Genomic DNA, 20,011 nt, shown 5'->3' with positions numbered 1-20,011 from the left:
GTTACTCCTTTGTTTTCCATTTAGCACAAACTCACAGCCTTAAGAAATACAGAGTATTCTCTGTGAGCAACAGTGTCAGCTATAGGTATTTAGGCTGACAGTCTCGTTATGCTAATGTTGATTTGTACGGTTACTCAAGGTGCATATTTTAGCTCTCCTGTGCACATTACTTCAATTCTACCTTCAAATGCTAATCTCTTGTAACCTATGTATTCAGACTCTTCTGTGTGGGTGATTAAACAGTTATAAATATGAATAAAGCTCTAAATAATTGGGTTGTATTTTTATTAATTTTAAATAAAAGTAGCACAAATTTTACAATTTGAAAGGTGCTCTATTTCCTAAGTTGGAGAGACATCTATTTCTCTCCCACTACTTCATTTCCATACTCATGATTTACAATGACATGTGAGAAGCAGAAGGAAACAAAGCCCCCTCAACGTATCTCCTTAACCTCAAGCAGACAGACAGCACCAGCACCAGTGTCTAAGCTTTGCTGGCAGTGCAGAGACTACTTCTGCCAAAACTGAAGCCTGTATGTGCATTGGTTTTGGACCAATGATGCCAAAGGAAAATTTGTCTCTTGCTCTAATGGAGGGAAAGGCAAAACTTGTTGTCAGTGATGTTAACTGGCTTCAAGGAAGCCAACAGTCTAGCACTGAATCTGTTCTGAGGCTGCCAACTCTTTCCAAAGTCAACAAGTGATAACAGCTCTCAGACACATTTAAACAGTTGTGGCTACCTCTCTATCCCAAGACCATTCCCTTGAGGCTATCCAACTCTGTTCTAGGCTGAAGGCTTCCAGCCCTGTTAAAATCCATCTAGAAAACTATTTTAAAAAAATTGAAATCTGAAGTTACCTTTCCAATGCCAGGGTTGTCCTTGATTTTGGACACAGCTCTCAGAAGGCATGGTGGTGCTGGGGGAGGACAGAGCTGCAGGATGCCACTAAAGTTAGTAGCATAAATAGAGAAGTCGTGTGTGTGTGGCAGGGGCGGATGGTATTTCTTTCTCTTCGAAGACAGGTTAAGCTTCTGTGCTGCTCTGTATAAAAGTAATAGCAAGAAAGGACAATGTTACTAGGTGTTAATGGGACTATGGACCAGACAAACAGATGCTCATTGTCATCACTGACTGCTTAACAAATCAAGTCATTGTGTTCTAATCTGATTTCATAAGGACAAACCATCAGGAGACTAATAGAAGGAAATATGGGTAGAAAAATTACTGGCAAAATATTCAGTTAATTTCTCCCCCAACAGAGTTTCAATTATAATTTCACTTTCCCCTCTTTCCCGCAACAGCTTGACAGCTGAATCCTAAAATGCTAAAATCTCACTGACACAATAAAAAGCTGAAATAATCCCCTTGTCACTGGCAGGACCAGATGGACTTTGCTAGTGATAACATTATGAAAGTGGTTCTTTGTACTGTACAAGTTACTCAAGGCAGAGAATAACACTCCAAGTCAGCTGAGCTCAAGATTCTCTCTTGTTGGCTGCACTGAAAATCCTTAGATAACAGAGAATTTCCTTCAAGACTGATTGTTTTTTTCCTCCTCAATTCCATTCTTTCACATTAAAAGGGAAAGCTATTAAAAAGACATGCTTTAATGTTCTGAATGATAATGATCCTGCTTTTGAAATGCAGAATTTCAAAACATAAAAGATGAAGAAGGAAAAATTAAAACATACAATTAAAATTGTAACATTCTTCCTTGTGAATAAGAGTAGGAACATAATCAGTTTTTCTGCTATTCCCTGTCAGCAACACCAAACAGTATAGCAAGAAACAAAACCAGAAACTCAACTCTACATCAAAACCCACATGGGAACAATCACCCTGCAGAGTTAAGTGGAACAAATCTATGTGTCAGTGAGCACACGCTGGGCAACTGGGGGTGGCAGCGAGGGTGAAATCTCAGCTCTGTCAAAGCCAAGGAGAGCTTTGCCACCTGAATAAGACATGTGTGATCTGATCCCGAGACTGTCAGTCCATAGCCTGCCCTCAGATACATCAGATAAAAGCATCCAACATGCTACCTTTACCATTAATTTGAATGACTGTGTCATGGTTTAACCCCAGCCAGCAAGCACCACGCTGTTCACTCCCCCACAGTGTGGTGGGGGAAAGAATCAGAAGAGTAAAAGCGAGAAAACTCATGGGTTGAGATAAAGACAGTTTAACAGGTAAAGCAAAAGCCGCGCACACAAGCAAAGCAGAACAAGGAATTCATTCACCACTTCCCACAGGCAGGCGGGTGTTCCCCCACCTCCAGGGAAGCAGGGCTCCATCCCGCGTAACGGTTACTTGGGAAGACAAACACCATCACTTCAAACATCCCTCCTTCCTTCTTCTTCCCCCGGTTTTATATGCTGAGCCTGACATTGTACGGTATGGACTACCCCTTTGGCCAGCCTGGGTCAGCTGTCCCGGCTGTGTCCCCTCCCAGCTCCCGTGCACCCCCAGCCTGCTCGCTGCAGCCCAGCACGAGAAGCTGGACTGTCCTTGACTGCCCAGCAACAACCCAAAACATCAGCACGTTATCAACATTTTTTCATCCCAAATCCAAAACATAGTCTCACACTAGCTTCTATGAAGAAAATTAACTATCCCAGCTGAAACCAGGACAGATTGTTAAACCAGCAAAAATGCAAAGTGTGACACTGCCAGCATCTGTGGGCGACCTGAGACCATGCTACTGATGCCAACAGGTATGCCGGGGACAAAGCACTCTTCTGGTCCATGCTTGCAATATAAGGGCACTTTGGACAAATTAGTTTACACATACGTGATGACAAAAAATCTCTTTATACAACACTACTTTGTATTTTCATCATGCCTTCCAGCGCGAAATCTCCAAGTACTTTTCAGTGGCATCACAAATTGGCAGTAGCATCTGCAAAGTATTATAAGCAAGAGACATACGGAGAAACTAAGGCAGTGCTTTGCTGTCATACCTAATTCAGGGTAAATCTAGCCCCCAAACCTTGCCACAAATCTAGTCATCAGGCAGCCTCAGGCTGAGTCGGCTTGCTAAACTGATCAGAGAAGGATATTCTTCCTTTGCTTATATTTATGCTGGGTCAGAAGCAAAAATGAACACTGAGAGCAGGAGGGCTGCACAGTTTCTTCCAGCAGCACTACTTGTTTCAAATGAGCTACAGTACAAAGAACCGGTTGTGTCTGAGGAGCAAAATTACTCACTTGGATCAAGATTAGACAGCTAGCCAGTATGAAGGGCAGGACTCTCAATATAGATCTCCAAAATTCCCAGTCCTATGCTCTATATTCCCAAGCACGTGTTAAACTCCTGAACCTTTTTACTTCATCAAATTCTAGATATACAGACGCCCCACATGCTTCCTTCTCCCTCTACAAACACTGCAGTATTTAGAAAAAGACAAAAGACTAGGGTGATGAAAAAATGAGGCTCTAGTTCCAAACTCAGAGAGAGCCAGAAGCCACTGTCTTGCGATGGACACGTTGGACTTTTGCCTCTGAGGAACGAAGCAGCTTTTGACTCCTGCTCCATGCTGAAACCAGCAGGAACTGCATCCCACAGCAAAGCAAAGCACTGCAAGCACGGGTTTATACAGAACCTCAGGGTTTTGGTGGCAATGAGAACTGATTTAACTGCCTAAATCTCAAATCCCCTTGCTAATACCTCATCCAGTATGAAAACATACGCTTGAAATAGGACACCAGGCAAACAGTTCCACAACTTCACTATGGTTGCAGCTGCACATTAAAACCATAAAGCCTCCTAAATGATACGCAGCTTTATTGTACAGGAAAGAGTCTCTACCTGTTGGTACTCTCATTGTTGAACCCAAGACAGTCATTACCCTCTATCTCCAAGTACCAATTAACAATTGCGGTTATTATTTAATCACCTGGTTGATTAATACGAAAGATGATGTTTATTTCCGTGTTTACATGCTATGATCCCCTGTTGAAATTATAAAAACTTCTCAAGAGAACGTCTTCCAAGTGCAATGAAGATATCCTGATGAAATAATTATTCCTTCTATAGATCTGGCTGAAGGAACTCCTCCGGGAAAGATACGTGAAAGAGTGAGATACAAAGGACGAATTTACTCAAGAGTTGTGTATTCAAGGACCTAAGTAAGCGCTAACAGCTCAATGAGTAAATGCATCCAAAAAGGCCATGCTAAGCAAAATGTATAAACAAATAAACAGAAAAATCAGTCTTTTTAAAGTATAGCATCTCCCAAAATAGCTCAGTAACACATTTTTGGACCATTTCAAAAAGCAAATCCAAGATATCAAATCCACTACTAGTTGTCTTAACTTTCCCACCACGACAGAACAACTTTCAAAGTGATTCGCTTCCAACAGTATTCACACACTTTCAGCATCTCCACTATTCAAAGGACAGTGCCATATGCTAGCTAAAGCAATTAACTGCTACAGTGCTGATAAATCCTCTTCCTACGAGCCTGGCGTCCCACGATTTTACTAAGAAATTTGGCAAAGGGACTGCTGATGTCCACGTGAGATAACAGGAAACTGAAAAAGCAGAGGAAATGGTGTAGCTGTTGTAGAAAATAATCAGTGCTTTCATGGGCAACAGGCCAGCTGCACTAATAATGATGTATGTGGTTCACATTTAAAAAGCCTCTCTTCGCAGGTAGGAGTACACAAAGCTTAATTACAACCTCTCTGTGTTTGAATGCAAGAATTACTTTGTCCGACATTACAATGCGGTCACTTCTGGAGTTGAACATCACAGACATCTCGCGCCAGCAGTATCAAACATCTTGTGGGGTTTATTGGTTTTTGTTGTTTGGTGTTTTTTTTCTAAAAGGGAAAAGTTAGGGATCTAATGGAAAGAATTGGGCAATTTAGGCAAAACGAACCATCACGATCAAACTGTAGACTCCGACTAGGAATTTAAGTAACTGGCATCCTCAGCTCCTACAAAAATCACAGTCAGTTCTTTCACTACTAGAAAAGCCAGCTGGGCAGCAGCCTTCATATGCTTTGCGTATGACTGGTCCAGGCAAAGAGCACCACCAATATATTGGTGGCATCCCAGCCAAGTACTCATTAGGCCAAAACATAGGCCAAGCTGGTTTGGATATGGGCCCAACTAAATTAAACAAAATCCAACTTTGCAAAACTCTTTACTTCAGTAAAATTCATGAGGGTATGTATTTACAGGGAGCCACTTCTGAGACACTCCACAGTGCTGGCTTTTCTGCAGTTCTTAGCCATCAACTCATTACTGAATTTACACCTAAGTCTCCAGTCCTTTTTTTCTCCAGCATTCCTCTTCTCAGGAGGACTTTGTCCCTTGAAGACAGGGAAGGCTAAACTCTCATAAACTGGGCCCTTTTTGCCTAGCACCAGAAAGACAGAAGTCAAGCTGTATCAGACCACTTTCTGAGGAGCCTAATTAGGTGCTATGCCTCTTTCCTGATTTGCTGCTTTTTCTCAAATTTAACCTTGCAGAGGAGGCCCTCACATCCATCTTCAGCACCACAGTGGGCTGTCTGATCTTCTCCAATATCAACTTACGTTTCTTCACAAGGACAATTATGACCTGTAGGGAATACTATGCAAAACTTAGGCATTACAGTCATTTGTTTTTCTGGGCATTTTCCAAGCATTTTGTCACAGCTCTGACACAGATGCACACTTTCCCTTTGCTTTCCCCATTCAATCTCCACCAAGCACTCTTCTACAAAACATTCTTGCAAGGGAAACTAAGCTCCACACTCTTATGCTTCTCTTCCAATTAAACTATGAGACAGCCATGTATATTATTTTTACCTCTGGCTGTGAGATCTACTGTCTGCATTTTGCTTAACTCTTTCCATCTTTAATAGAAGATGTCTTTTAAGATGCTCTGGAGAGTTCTTTTCTCATAGCTAGGTGCCACGGTAGAAAATAAAACTAATGTATGGCACATGTGGGGGCACTCAAATATCAAATGACAAGAGACAGTCTCTAACCTGCTCCTTCCCCCACACAATTTACAGATTACTAGGTTTTCTGCCATGCCTGGATGAGACCAGTGAGGAAAAGCATGGCCAGATCAATGCCGTAATGCTCAGCACCTAGGGAATAAGACTGTGCAACAACAGTAGCTACAAAGCCTGCCCATTAAAAAAAAAAAACATATAATTTTTATTTTAGATTCTGGCTATGTGGTTAACATGACATTTAGGATATTCTGATGTACTGCAAGCTGCTTATAGCTTACACTCACTGCACACGTTCTGCACACGTTCTGCACATTATAGCTGTGAAAGTAAACAGCACAGTTTAAATCCCTAAAGAACAGTGTTCCTTCCAGGCGTATTTTCTCCAAGAAAACTAGATTTGAAACTTTTATAACTATGCACAATTATAAAATTTTTGCTTAACATTTTGTGGAATTTATTAAGCTTCAGAAGGAAGAGCAATGTGAAATATATTCTGGGACACATACCAGAAACAGGTCAACAGAGAGATACAGAGGATTTAATTGACACGCTGGGTTTACAGACCAACCACCTCAAGTCAGAAATAGGACTGGGAGTCCTGCTTCCGGTTATTAAGTTCCACTGACAGAAATAATAAAAGAAAACTTCTGTACATTCATTTCAGCATGACTCATTACATATTAACAGATTTAGTGCTGTTAGCCAGCCTTATCTTTCAGAGATCACTGTCATTATTCATACTGTGTGAATGCTCAAGGGCTTCACTGATTGGGTCAAGGCCAAAGAAGTGTACAGTCCAAGCCTTAAACACCCTGAACTTTGGAGTTTACTCAAGGGTACACTTAGTCAAGAGTTTTGGTTTGACCTTGACAGCCATCACAGGAGCATTTTCTATCCTGATTCTCAACTCTCTGCAAAGCTTGCAAAATTCTGGACGCAGGTTTACACTGGGAATCACTCTACTCTTCCAAACTTTCCCAGTTCCCAGCCCAACAAGGCATCACTCCTCTACCACATAACCAATATCCCAAGCCTTTCCCACTGCAAACCAGCTCCAAAGGAAGCAGTGGGAAAGCCACAGACTGTCATTGTATCTGCAGTTCCAGTTATTGTTTCTTTAATTACTTGTCAATACAGACAACCAATAGACAGATGTCCTACAATACAGCCTCCAGCACTCTGACCCAAGCTTTCCGTAACTCACAGAATAAACTTGGTTGGCATTATTACTTTTATTATCACTATTACTGTCTGATTTGTGGTTCTAAAATTAGAAAGGTAGCACAACGAAACAGTGCAGTTGCTACTCAAAACCCCAAGCAAACTTTAAAATAAACCAGGTATCTATTTCCACTAACGACATTCAATTTGGAAAATAAAATCTGGTTCAGAAAGAGCCATTTTTAAACAGAAAACTGGAACTGTCTAAATCTGTCATGAAGGTTTGGAGAGGACAGGCACCATCTGTATTCCTACAGTAAATTTTGTCCAAGGAGCCACTTACAAAGTATACATTAAATCTTGAGTTTATGGTTTTTTTCTTCCCCCTAGAACAAGCTTACTAGGTTCCTGTGATGCATATATAGCTTCGGGAAGATATAATGGCTTTTCTCACGTTAGTACCATTACACAAGTACAGCACCAAACCTTTGTTTGCTTAGCTATCCCAGCAATGCTGTCGAGAAGCACTGCCAGGAAGAACAAACAATTAATGTTCCTTATTTCAGTGGTTCAACTTCCTCAATAAATAATTAGTTTGTCTGGTTCACAATGCACAGCCTCAAACAATGGCATTTTTATAATGCATGATGGTAATAAAGTTTCAACAGAAAACCATTATTCTGAAACATTCCGAAATGTCAAACCACATCTAATATTGTGAGGATATTACCAAGCCAACATTATAGAAGAAAGTATCTTCAATATGAGACTAAGTTCATGCCTTGCCTCTTGCCATAACATAATCTTGCAATTCAGGCTTGAATTCAAGCCTCTCTGTTTGACTGACCTCTTAATTTTCTCTCACTATCTCTTACTAAAATCAGCAAGGTAGAAATAAAAATCAGCTATGTTGACATATTACGAACATCATCCGCTCACAGTTCATCAGAGAAGATGGGTCCAGAAGGGATTTTAAGAGGTTATCTACATTTTCCCAATGCTCCATGGTAGGATGAACTCTACCTAGCACATTCCCAATATGTGTTTGTCCAACTTGTTCTTAGAAACCTCCAAGGAAAGCACGTCCACAGGCAATCACTTCCAGTTTTCAACTATTCTTACTGTTAGAAAATTCATACCTCATGTCTCTCATAAGTCTGCCTCGCTGGAATTTGCGTTCCTTGTTTTCCCCCACCTTCTCAGCAGACATGCACAGGACCTTATTTTCTTCTGCTGCAGCAGCTATCTGCATGAAGACCACTATCACACCTCAGTCTTCTCTCTTGCAAATGAAAAAGTCCCGATCCTTCCACCTTTCCTCATTTTTTTTTCCTTTATTTTATTTTCCTTTATTTCTGACCATCCTTGTTGATCTCCCCCTACTCTATTCAGATCTTCATAAAGTACAGAATTCAGGCTTAATGCATCGGTGAGCAATACTCAAGATTTCACCCGAATTCAGGCACCACACAGAAAGACCAGGCAAAGCCATTTGGATAAACTCAAATGGACCGCTGGAATATGACAAGTTAAAGCAAACCTGCAGGCTACCCCTGACATCAGAAGGGCTTCCTCATGCTGTATAGACCCAGGAGCTGATCCCTCCTCTCAGCTACGCATTATTCTTTAAACAGAAGCAACCAAGCTATTTGCGTGCAGGAATCCAAGGAGGAATTTGCACAGCTCTTCTCTGTAACTTCTCCCCAGGTTTCAGAAACACCAAAGAGCAGAACTTCACGAGCACCGACTGTTACACTCCAACCATTTTTTCCGCTCTCCCAAACCAGTGGTTTCTGAAGTCGCTGCTAGAAAATTGTCACAAGTGATGTCAACTCCATATTCTCCTCAGCTTGCAGATTTAACACGCTTCTCTGTCCACAGAACACTGTTTCAGCAGCCAGGACCAGGGTTCAGGAACTGACTTTTTTATATATATACACCAGAGTAACAGCTAGTCACCGCAGCCTGCCACATACCATTTCCAGCTCTGTCCCCTAATGACGTTAAACAAAGCAAGAGCAGATGAAGATATCGCTGTACTTCTATACTTGCTGTTTACAACCGTACCATATGACAAACTGCTGAAAACCTGTGTAGGTTGATTTTTATGTAAGCAAGACTGCCAACACCTAATATAGAAAAATGTCAGTTCCCAGGCTGCACACTGCATAGATAGCTACGGATTGAAAATACGGCTACCTGAATGCCAGCAGTATTTCCTCGCTCTGTTTCATGAGCTAATCGAGCTAAAGCAGGCAGAACCACATCAATATAAGCACACTCCTTAGGCAAAAAAGTTGGACTTACTTGCCAGCAAGATACAGACTCATGAAACAGTCAGGTTGAAGAAAATGAAATTCTAGTCTCAGTTGTATTCTATCAAGAAAAAGTAACAAAGACATTTTTAAAACTACGAAGTAATGAAACAGAAATAAGGGTGCTGACTAGCCCTTCATTATTAAAGTAATTACTTAAATAGATCACTTAAAAATTTGCCCTGCAGTATCAGCTCCTGGTACACAGAAAGAAGCCAGTATCAAAATGACTTGCCAGGCAATAAATTATTTTTGTTACAAAGGATACTACGCTCCATGCTATTCATCAAAAACAATCTGGTTTGAAAAGCAAAAGCATTCTGCTCATTCAGGCTGCTCCAGGGAAGAAACAGGCACATTTGCGAGTGGAAAGGATGAAAGAGAAAATGCAAGACATGGCTAACAAGGGGTTCATCCAAAGCACTAGGTTCAGGCAAATATCAGACCGGAAGGAGAGGGACTGAACGAGGGAGAAATTCAGTGTTTTTACATTCCTGATCACATATAACAGTCTGAATACAAGTTAGCATCTGTGACTATAAAGCCTCCTTTACCATAAAAGCTCTGGGGTGGGTTATGTTTTCAGGTTACCTTCCTTTGCCCCAACACACCATCCCCACAAACATACCTTTCTCATCACCTCCAGCTCCCTCAGTTCCACATTTTAGTGCACATCTAGAAAATCCACAGAGGATCAATTCCCACTTCAGCTGGGTTTTATTTCAGATGCTTAGTCAAAGGCTTGACACCTATACTGCCAAGCAAATAACTTCTCAGGGGGGCATTTACTTATTCCTACTGTTAGCGAGTTAAATGGTCACTGACGGCATTAAATGATGCAGTGGAAATCACCCAAGTACAGAAGCCATATGCCCACACGAGTATTTTCGAACAGAGGAGGGAGGCTTCTTAAAGCCCAGCATTCCTGTGATTTATTTAACTGACATTAGCTCTGAAATGATACTTCTCAGAGGTATAAAAGGCTGAAATTGCAGCACCATTTAAAATAGTACTTAGCAGGAAAATGTGAGATGAATGTTCTTCCATCACTGCAGACGGAGAGATTTGACTATTTCTGACCCAAAGATGGTAACGTCAAGTTTCAGCAGAAATAAACAACTGCTGAAGACCTGCTCAAGACACGCTATCAAAGAATATTCTGAAGCTTGCCCTGGACTCCAACTAGCTTCACTTAATAATCTTTAGATTAGATTCATTTTATGCTGATGAATTTCCACGGAGTCATTTCCTCCCAATAAACTCCACAGGGCAGTACTTCTTAAGAAGTGAGCTCCACCACTGAGGACATGAAAAGCCCAAAGCAGAAAGCGACCCCAGGAGTGTCAGTCCGTGACGACCGGCAAAGCAGCACTAACTGATGCTGCGTGAGGTACTGGATAAGCTCTTTGAAATGTCCTGCCAAAAGAAACATCTTCCATCCTGCAGCAGGAAGGATGAGGGATGTTTCAGAAAGCCAAAATTCACTGCTATTTCACAAAGAATTTGAAAGTACCTTCAGAGTAATCCTGCAGTTGATCAAGCACTGTAGCTATAGTGCTGGTGCATTATTTTGGCTTGACATTCCTTTCTTGTTATAAATGATAATGTGGGATGTCTTATTTTGCCAGGAGCACAAGCAAGCAACGCAGTCTAGCTCAGAATAGAGACAGTGTCACTTGAACGTCCATCTGCCCTGCAAACCACATCCTGCACACAGTAAACTGAGCATTAGAGTGACTGCAAGTCAGCCATGAGAACTAAATATTCAATTAACTATCAGTCTGATTTTACTATTTTGCCTGCTAAGTCTGTCTGTCTTAACAAAGTATTAAAATAGTTAAATACTTTACTGGAAGAGTCTGAAAGTCGGTAATAAAGTTGCAAAACAGGTGCAGACTGTCAAATTACATCCCCACAGGAAAGTCACCGTTATCATTTTACCTATGGAATGCTCGTTCTCACTGCAGCAAAACCACCCGCACAGCTGCCACTGCCACCAAGCTGAGGAGCCCCAAATAACGGAGTCAGAGCAAGAGCTGGTGTTCAGGAGTCCAGGAACCAAAAAAGCAGGCAGACTGGGAGGGCTGAGGGGGGAGGGAGGCAGGAGAAGTGCTCCTCTTGACAAGCTAGGAAAGGCGGCAAGAGGGGAAAACGCCGAAGGGAAAAAGAGACTCTGGTAGCTAGACAACAGGGAGATTCCATATATTCAGGAAGACAGAATGAACAGGTGTCTTCAGCTACGGATGGACCAGAAAATACAGAAAGGATGATATGAAAAATCCTTAAATTAAGGGAGAAAATAGTAAGTTCAGGAAAGCAGAAGATCAGAGAGAGGACAAAGTAAGAAGAAATATCTGCACAACTCCGGTCAAGATTATTCATAAGTACTTCAGACTTTTCCCTAGTTTAAAATCCCATCCATTGACCACCATTTACCCCCACAAATAAATTCAAACTTGGGTGGCTCTGAAGGCACAGATTCTCCCCTCCAACACATCTGTAAGCATATCTGTTTTAAATTATTCTGCTTTCTCTTCCTCCTGGGCATCATGAATGTCTCAGAATATAGAGCTATTCCAAGACCCAACTGCTGCAACAGCAGCCTGCATCGAATCACCCAGAGCAGCTCAAAAAATCACCACATCTCCTGTATGCTGGTGACAGTGGTGGCTCCAGAGCCTCCTGTATTATCATCCATCAAGACACTCAGGACTGACAAAAATCAGCCCTCCCCAGGGGTGACCTCACACGCTAAAGATCCTTAAGGCATCTGGTCAGCAAGAAATACTGCAAGTGTTTTGTTGTGCCCCAATGTCACTCTTGCTATGAAGCTGGAGTAAAGACCTGGAACATCCTCTCCAAAATCCCAACCTCATGTTGAGGTCCCCACATCACTAGATCAGTCCTTTCTCCTCATTCACTGTCTCCTCCTTTTCATACTTCCCGCCAATCTGGTTGGGTGCCTCCTTTCTTCATTTTGCCACCTCCAGCATAGCTTAACCTGCTCCCACACGACCCATGGCCTGCGCCATCCAGGCGAGGCTTCTCCTTCCAAACATCTCCCTGACGCTGATGCTTTGCACAATCTCTCCTCGGCTCACACCATGATCCCTAACCCTCTATGCAGGGGAGCTTCATCTTCCGAGGCAGTGACTCCTAGACGCCCAGTGCTGTCTTTCTCAGCCAATTCCCTTTGAGGCTCTCTCGAATCCTCACCACGGGTTCTCCACCTCGGCTGATCATTCAGTGCCTCCCCTCTCTAATTAAATAGCCCTATCCTGACTGCAAATCTGTTGGCCTTTGGGACATTTTTCATGCTTTCAGCAGCCTTCTAACTCAGCGGCGCTGATGTCCAAAACCCTACTTTCCTTCTCCTCTCAGCTACTCCAACTTCTTTACCTCCTCCCTTTGCTGAACTACAGCTCTGTCTCATCTCTGTTTGCCCTGTCAGTCATCACAGACGAGCTCTTCATAGCGGGGAGCCTGGCTTACGATATGCTGATAAAGCACTGTGTAAACGTATGATGCACTATTAGCAATGATACCACTAATGATGCTCTGCTCTTAAACACGCTGTCCTGAGAGTCATTTCTGTTTCCAAGAACAAAGCCTACTAAATTCAGGCTTATCTTCTAATTTATCCTCCTTACGGGCTAACGTGAAATGGGATATACCTAACGCATACACTCTCTTGTTTGTCCTTAATTATAGGCAATATTATGCTGCCACAGCAACTAGGAAAGCTTAAGCTGCCCTAAGATGATACAAGATACGCACAATGCTGCACACCCGGCCCTGCCTCCTGTCCACGCACCGTGCCGCGCAAGGCGCGGGTCGTGTTTTCTCTCCGGGGACAGCTAGCAACCACATTCCAGCAGCCGCCACACGGCACCAGCGAGACGAGGCAAGCCCTTCGGCGGCACCCGCTCCGTCTCCATTTGCGCATCCCATGGGGGCTTTCTTGCTCCCCCCAGCTCCACGCAGAGAGGGGAAGGGGGCCAGGAAGGCGTCCCCCTCGGCGGCACCACGCAGCGGGGAGGACACTGCGGGGACCAGGCTGCTGCAGCCCACTGGATTCAGAGGAGGGTTTCATCATGGGGAAAAGGTTAATTCTGTATCTGGCTCCCCCTGAAACAGCTGGCTGCCCCACTTCATCTTGCGCACCCGTAGCTCTCCCCGAGGCCACAGATTGCTCAGCCACCTTTCCTGGCCTAACTTCCAATGGTGACCAAATGGTAGCAAGAGAAAGCGGGGCACTGCGGGGCATTTCACAACGACGGTTTGATGCACCGAGCGGCTGTTGAGCTGCATTAATGCCACCACGTCCCTGAAGAGCCCCGCAGCTCCTTTGATACTGCTACGACGCTGAGAGCAGGGACAAACCATGCACGGATTTTGGACATATCTGCCAGCAAGGCAGTCTTAATTAGGAAGGGCTGGTACCCCACCTTCCTAGGTAATTAATTCGTAATTCATTTTCCCATACCTCCTCGACACAGGATTTCTTGAGCACAGGTTATGCTTAATGAGGAAGCTTTAACACGTAACTCCGCTTCTTCCCTTGACCCATCACTCACCAAGAGATTTACCTGTAACCATAGCCAGCACTTCTGTTTCAGCCTCCCAGACTAGCTTAACTACCACAGGCCAGCACAAAAAGGTCTAGCTCAGGATCCAATGAGTCACACATTTTCTTCACCTTTTGCTGAACTTATTCATAAGCCAGTTATCCACTTATCTGTCAAAGAGACTGAAATGGTGCCAGCTCTGCACAAAGCCAGGATACCAGTGCATCCCAGCAGGGCACAGGGCGAAAGTTTACAGCAAACAGAGAACTGGTGAACTACATTATGAGCTTAGCAGAAATATAATTCTTGCTTTTAACAGGACAGAGAACGACAGGCTGAAGTGATTTAGCCAGAAACATCTTAAACTTAAAAAAAAGTATGTTTCTTTTTTCGTATGTGTGCTTTTTTCCCCCCTGCAGTAAATTCTGAAAGTACTGATAGTCATAGAATAATCAGGTTTAACAGGTTAGCAGTAATATATGCCTCAAGTGTTCCTAATACATCATAATCTTCTTTCGCAGAATCTGCATCACTGTCAAAACGAAGTACTGATTTTCGGCTGATGGTTTTAACATGTTTCTATGGTTACTTTCCAAGGTCGCATCACAGAAGCCTGAACAGCAGTTCGGAAAGACAAAAGGCATTTTGCATCCTTCACTATATTAAATAATTTATGAAAGTTAAGGCACCCTCATGGAAAAAAAAATCATAAAAGAATATGTTCTGAGGTTATTTTCTCAGCAACAGTTTGAAGCACAGTAAAATCAATATCTCTGCAAAAGCCTTCAAGAACCAGACTATTTGACTAACGTTCCATATGGTACAAAACACTAAGGAACACATTCTAAGTTTAGATCTATATGCACGAGCCTACATGAACTGCATGAATGGACCTTAAAGCAGAACATGTAGACACCTAATTTGCCGCTGTCAGCTTCATCTTTTAAATCAGGCACTAGGCATTGTCTCAAAGTATTCTAAATCTAAAAAACGCAAAAATAAAACTGAAAAAAAATTAAGTAAAAATGGTAACGACAGCCTTTATTATTTCCATCATTTTTCATTCAAAGCCACACAGATTTCATTTGTCCCTGAAACGTTACAAATTTTGACTAGTGTAATGAAAGCTTGTACACAAAATATCTGCATTCTCTGCCTACCGCTACACTAGATCAGAGTTTATTGGAACTAATTGAAGTGTCTGAGGCTTGGAACAAAAACACATTAGTCATTTAGTGGTTGTGCTAATATTGCTATGCCTTTCCTGCAGTTTCATTAGATACAGACTGCTTCAATTCCCTAATCATATGCTCAGTCACAGCACAGTCAGTACACAGAGTACTGACAAGCTGTCCCACCATGCCTAAAGCTGATAAGGTGTCTGCTCTATGAGTAACCTCAATTATTGGCTATATTTTATGGTCAATCTAATGACCAAATGCTTATCAGTGAACCATCAGGTGCCCGTAATAGGATAGTGACCCTCAGTTTATATGTACCATTACTGCTCATTAGTGAATAATTAGATTCTTTAATCCACAACTCACAGGCATTAAAATATGATGGAATATACTAAATCTAGAGAAAGACGACTATGCTTATTTTAACTCTTAAGATGTTCAATTGCATTACGCAGAGATTGGATATCTTGTTAAGAAAAGCTGCTCGTAGAAAGCATACCATGTGTAATGTTTTATATCATGCCTAAATTGACACAGCTTTCCCAAACATGCAGGAATATGACGAGAGTGGAAAGATAACGGGTGTGATTCACCACTGTGATTCTCCAGGTTTATTAACTTAAATGGTTTTAATCTAACAAAGCCCAGCAACACTACGAATAATTTAGAAACCTGAAAACTAGTGAGTGCATGGCGAATGCTATGTTTGGAAGACTAAATTGTCAAACAAAAGCAGGTGGACGCAAGGGAAAGTAGCTGCAACTATACAGCTATTTCCCCGATTCAAAGGCGTCAGTCCCACGGCAGCAAGTGCACCCCTGTGACCAAACCAGTTCGAAAAGATGTGAAAACAACTCATCATCAAACAAGATGAAAATTCAAGAAGGGTGACAATACAGTTTGTCTTCTGCTCAGCGTTGCTCAGGGTTGCTTGGTTTTATACATAATTTCTTCTAAATAACTTTGATTCCTCCCAGCTGCCCTACCACTGCCCAAACCTTCCCTCCAGCTCGCCCTGGTGCGCCGAGGCCAGACCCCCACGCTCCCACCGAACACCGCCCGTACCCCCACCCAGCAGCACAGGCGGTGCTGCCGCCACTGTCACCAGCCACCACTGTCACCAGCCACCAACAGGCAGACATGGCACGTTCATGGTGAGGGCTTAGATTTCTCAGGGGCTTTGATTCTTCTCCCAAGGGAGTGGTTGTTTTCTTTTTTGGCAGACAGCCCATTAACCTCTTCCCCACTGCATGCCCATTCTCCTCCTCCTCCTCGCTGCCCTTCCCCTGCTTGTCCTTGGGAACTCCACTTCCTCTCTTCCCCAGGTGACCAGGTGACAAAAAACCCAACACCTTATTACAGCTTTATACCACAATATGCCAATATTTACTTAGCTGCAAGCATAGCCCACAGAAGGGTCCTACAACTACCTCACATATTTTCACTTATTAATACAAAGTTTGTTCAGGTTCCTTATACCAAAAAAAAAAAAAAAAAAAAAAAAAAGGAAAGAGCTATAAAGTATGGAGCACTGAGCAAGGCATGGCTCATGCCACACCAAGGGACAAAGCCCAGCTGCATTCTTCTTAAATCTGAAAAATGCAAGATTAAATTTCTCCTCCTGCATTGTAAGGGTAAACTTGGAGCCTCTTCAGAGCCATCCAGGCCCATGAGCTGTGCGTTTTCCTCTGGCTTTCCGATTCTGTCAGTGACCTACTGAGAAACTGCTTTTTCTGCTAAATCCTCGGTCCTTCGGTAACATGACCGTTGAATAATGTCTGGAAATTTGCTTGTGTGACAGAGTCAGATATTAATCAAAGCTTTCCTCTGTCTACGACGGATCAGAGTGAGGAAAAAAACCTTAAAGCTGATTTAATTTCTTAATATGCTTCTGTCTGCTGGCTCTAATATTTGGCTTTGATTTTGAATACTTAGCACTTCCATGCTAGACACTGCATTCTTAGGTAATGAATAAAATACTTCCTTTTTTTTTTTTAAAGCAGAACATAATTAAGCTTGAAGAAATTAAATACGACATTCAAATGAGAAAGAGCTTTAGATGAATATGTAGATTTGAGCGGCACATATGCTTAACAGTATCAACGCATTCACTGCAGAGACTATCTTGAAGATACTCATTTTAACCATGGGTTAACCTCTTACCATTCCAGGTGAGGACATGAACTCCCTGTCTGGTGGTCTTTTGAGTTTATGGCTTTACAAACAGAAAGCTATGACTCTCACCGAGAGCAAGTGGAATAAAAAACAAACCAACCAACCAACAAAACCTGCTCAGACCTTCTCCCTTCCCAGGCACAAGACAGCCTACAAGCAAGAGTCAAACGGTGTTATTTCACTGAATACTCTAGTTTTAATCTGAAAAAGACATCTATTTGCTGCCAGGAAACCATGCCGCAGCCCAAAAGCTAATTGTGCTAGGACCTATACAAACACAGCTAATGCTGTTTCATGAAGAACAAGACTGGAATCCTTTATTTGTGTGAAAAAAATCTCTATCTAGTGTTGTTGCTGCTAAGGAAATCACAGATGCAGTTTCCATAAGCACCCTATGAAGGCTTTGTCTTCCAAAGTAAGTAACCCTGCACCCCAACACACTGAATGTTAACATACATGCATATTTTTGCCTAGCCGCTTTATTTCTATGACGGAACAGCCCTTTTCCCCAGCTGAAGTCCCAACCACAGCCCGTTTTACAAAAGGGCTCTTGTAAAACGATGGAGGTACTCAGTACATTCGGTCAAAGACAGGGCAATGATTAAAAAAAAAGTGTATGATTATCAATATATTAATTGCATTATTCCAGTAGAGAACAAGGAACAAAACGTGCCAGGCCCTGCATAACGCGATTAACACACCAGCCCTGCTATGAAGCTCAGAATTAAGTGGCTGAGGGGGAAACACGGTAAGGAAAGAATCAGCAAATAGAATGAATAGGGGACTACAGCATAACACTAGTGCTGTGACTCCTCTTTCATCTCTAGGTGCTTGCTGAGAGAGGATTAGCTTAACAGAGACGAAGGACAGAGAAATGGGTGCTGCTGCAAAGGATTCAAGGCAGGCATGACCTTCTTCCTCAGCATGCTTGAGGCTGGATGGTGCAAAGGGAAAGGGAAGATGGGACTGGAAAGGCTGGAGCAAAAGAAACCTGATATCCCATCAGCAGTGAACAAAAACAGCCAAAACCATTGATAGCCCAATATTTGTGGTCCCTGGACAAGCTGCTTCCACCCCAGTTTCTGCCAGCATGTGTCTCTCACTCATCCTTGAAGATTTCCTCCTCTTCCTCTCCCCTCCTGCTGAGGGCTGCACAGCTCGAGGGCAGAAGGAAGACTCAACACAGAAACTTTGATCCGTAAGGTCCCTGTGGGAGGAGGAGTCGGAAGAGAAGAAGGAGCAGTGGGAGAGGGAGCCTCTCCTGAGGTTCATGCTGATGGTGGTGGAGCAGCCTGGCCAGTATTATGCAAAGTACCCACCTGAGGACCTGCTCAACCTATTTATGGCTGCCAGGGATCAGTAACAGATCTCCCTCCCCCAGCCTTAGTGAGATTTCCTGTGTTTCAATTTGTATCTTTAATCACAGTCATAACTGAACTTGTTTCTTAAATGCTTGCTTTTAGGGAACCCAAGATTCTTAGACGGGCTCTGAAACACTGAGAAATGAATGCTGAAATACATTAATCAGCAATGGGATGAAAGATCATGAAAATGCTACAAAACTAGTTCTGATAACTCTTAAAAGAAAAAATTTTATTTCTCACTTAAGTCTCTCCAACAACGACCACAAAAAAAGAAACAAAAAAAAAGTTTCTGGTGCAAAAAAAAAATTCAACCAGCTGTGTTCTTTGGTTACAAAATTGAAGAGAATCAATTTTGAACAGAGGAAACATGGGTAGGGAATAAGCCATGTACTAATGGGTTTTAAAACGTTTTAGCTAGCACATAGCTGCTGAAGCTATAAAACTCTGATTCACTCAAGGCAAAGACAGATTCACGAGAAGCAATTAGGGCCCGATGCAACATACAATGATGTCATTTGCAGTCTTGCTGCTGACTTCAAGAATCTTTGAATCAAGCCAGCGACAATCATTAGTAAGGATCTGTCACTTTACAATAAAACCAGAATTGAGTTTTGCTGACCAGTGACAGAAACATCACCAGGAGAAAAGATTTTGGATCTTATTTCAGATTATTAGGCACTGATTTATTTCTCTCAATTCCAAAGGGAGTATTTTATTTTCTGGATTCCCCAGTGAAAGTTACAGTCTTTCCATTTGCTTAAGACATACAGATTCACACTGAAATATATCCAAAGGAGATTAAGCTAAACCAGACTGCTCATACCCCCAATGTGAAATACAGCAGTGAAAGCTGTGCTGCTGTCCGGTCTAGGTACTTTAGAGAGGATTCAGATGTCCTTACTTAGGTAACTGGACAAGAGAAGAGAAGCCTGGGCTTTCCCCCCTACCTTTCCTCTCCACTCCCACTGATTTCAGACACCTATCTTAAAATGAAATAAATCATCCTCTGTAGGCAGCCATTTCTGTGTTGACTTTAAACCTGTAGCACTTAGCACAGACACAAAACACTAACTTACACACACCACCCTTGGGGCAGTCATCTCCCAACCTCTTGCGTACGGACAGACTGTGACGTGTAGGCATGTAACGCATAAGACTCGTACTATGTTCTAAAAAAACAGGATGTGGGAAGTTGAGCTTCTCCTGAGGTCAGGTTGTAACTTATGGTAAATGTCAATTTTTTAATAGAGCAAAACATTTTAAAGATCAAGGAGAAAGAAACAATACAATTAC

General features: G+C 42.5%; 1 protein-coding gene across 1 annotated transcript in view; it reads right to left on the bottom strand.

Moving 5' to 3' along the window:
* The window catches only part of KIF26A (kinesin family member 26A), a gene marked incomplete at its 5' end in the record, with an annotated part of 66,473 nt that overhangs the window by 28,545 nt on the left and 17,917 nt on the right, over nucleotides 1–20,011 (bottom strand). The window contains one exon of the mRNA XM_010287360.1: nucleotides 861–1,044. Coding sequence (XP_010285662.1) covers nucleotides 861–1,044 — 184 coding nt within the window. The remainder of the gene's footprint in view (nucleotides 1–860; nucleotides 1,045–20,011) is intronic.

Source organism: Phaethon lepturus, unplaced genomic scaffold (genome assembly GCF_000687285.1).
Source record: "Phaethon lepturus isolate BGI_N335 unplaced genomic scaffold, ASM68728v1 scaffold19505, whole genome shotgun sequence".
Classification (NCBI taxonomy): domain Eukaryota; kingdom Metazoa; phylum Chordata; class Aves; order Phaethontiformes; family Phaethontidae; genus Phaethon; species Phaethon lepturus.
The sequence above is the reverse complement of the archived record's forward strand: the minus strand, read 5'-3'. Positions and strand labels throughout refer to the sequence as shown.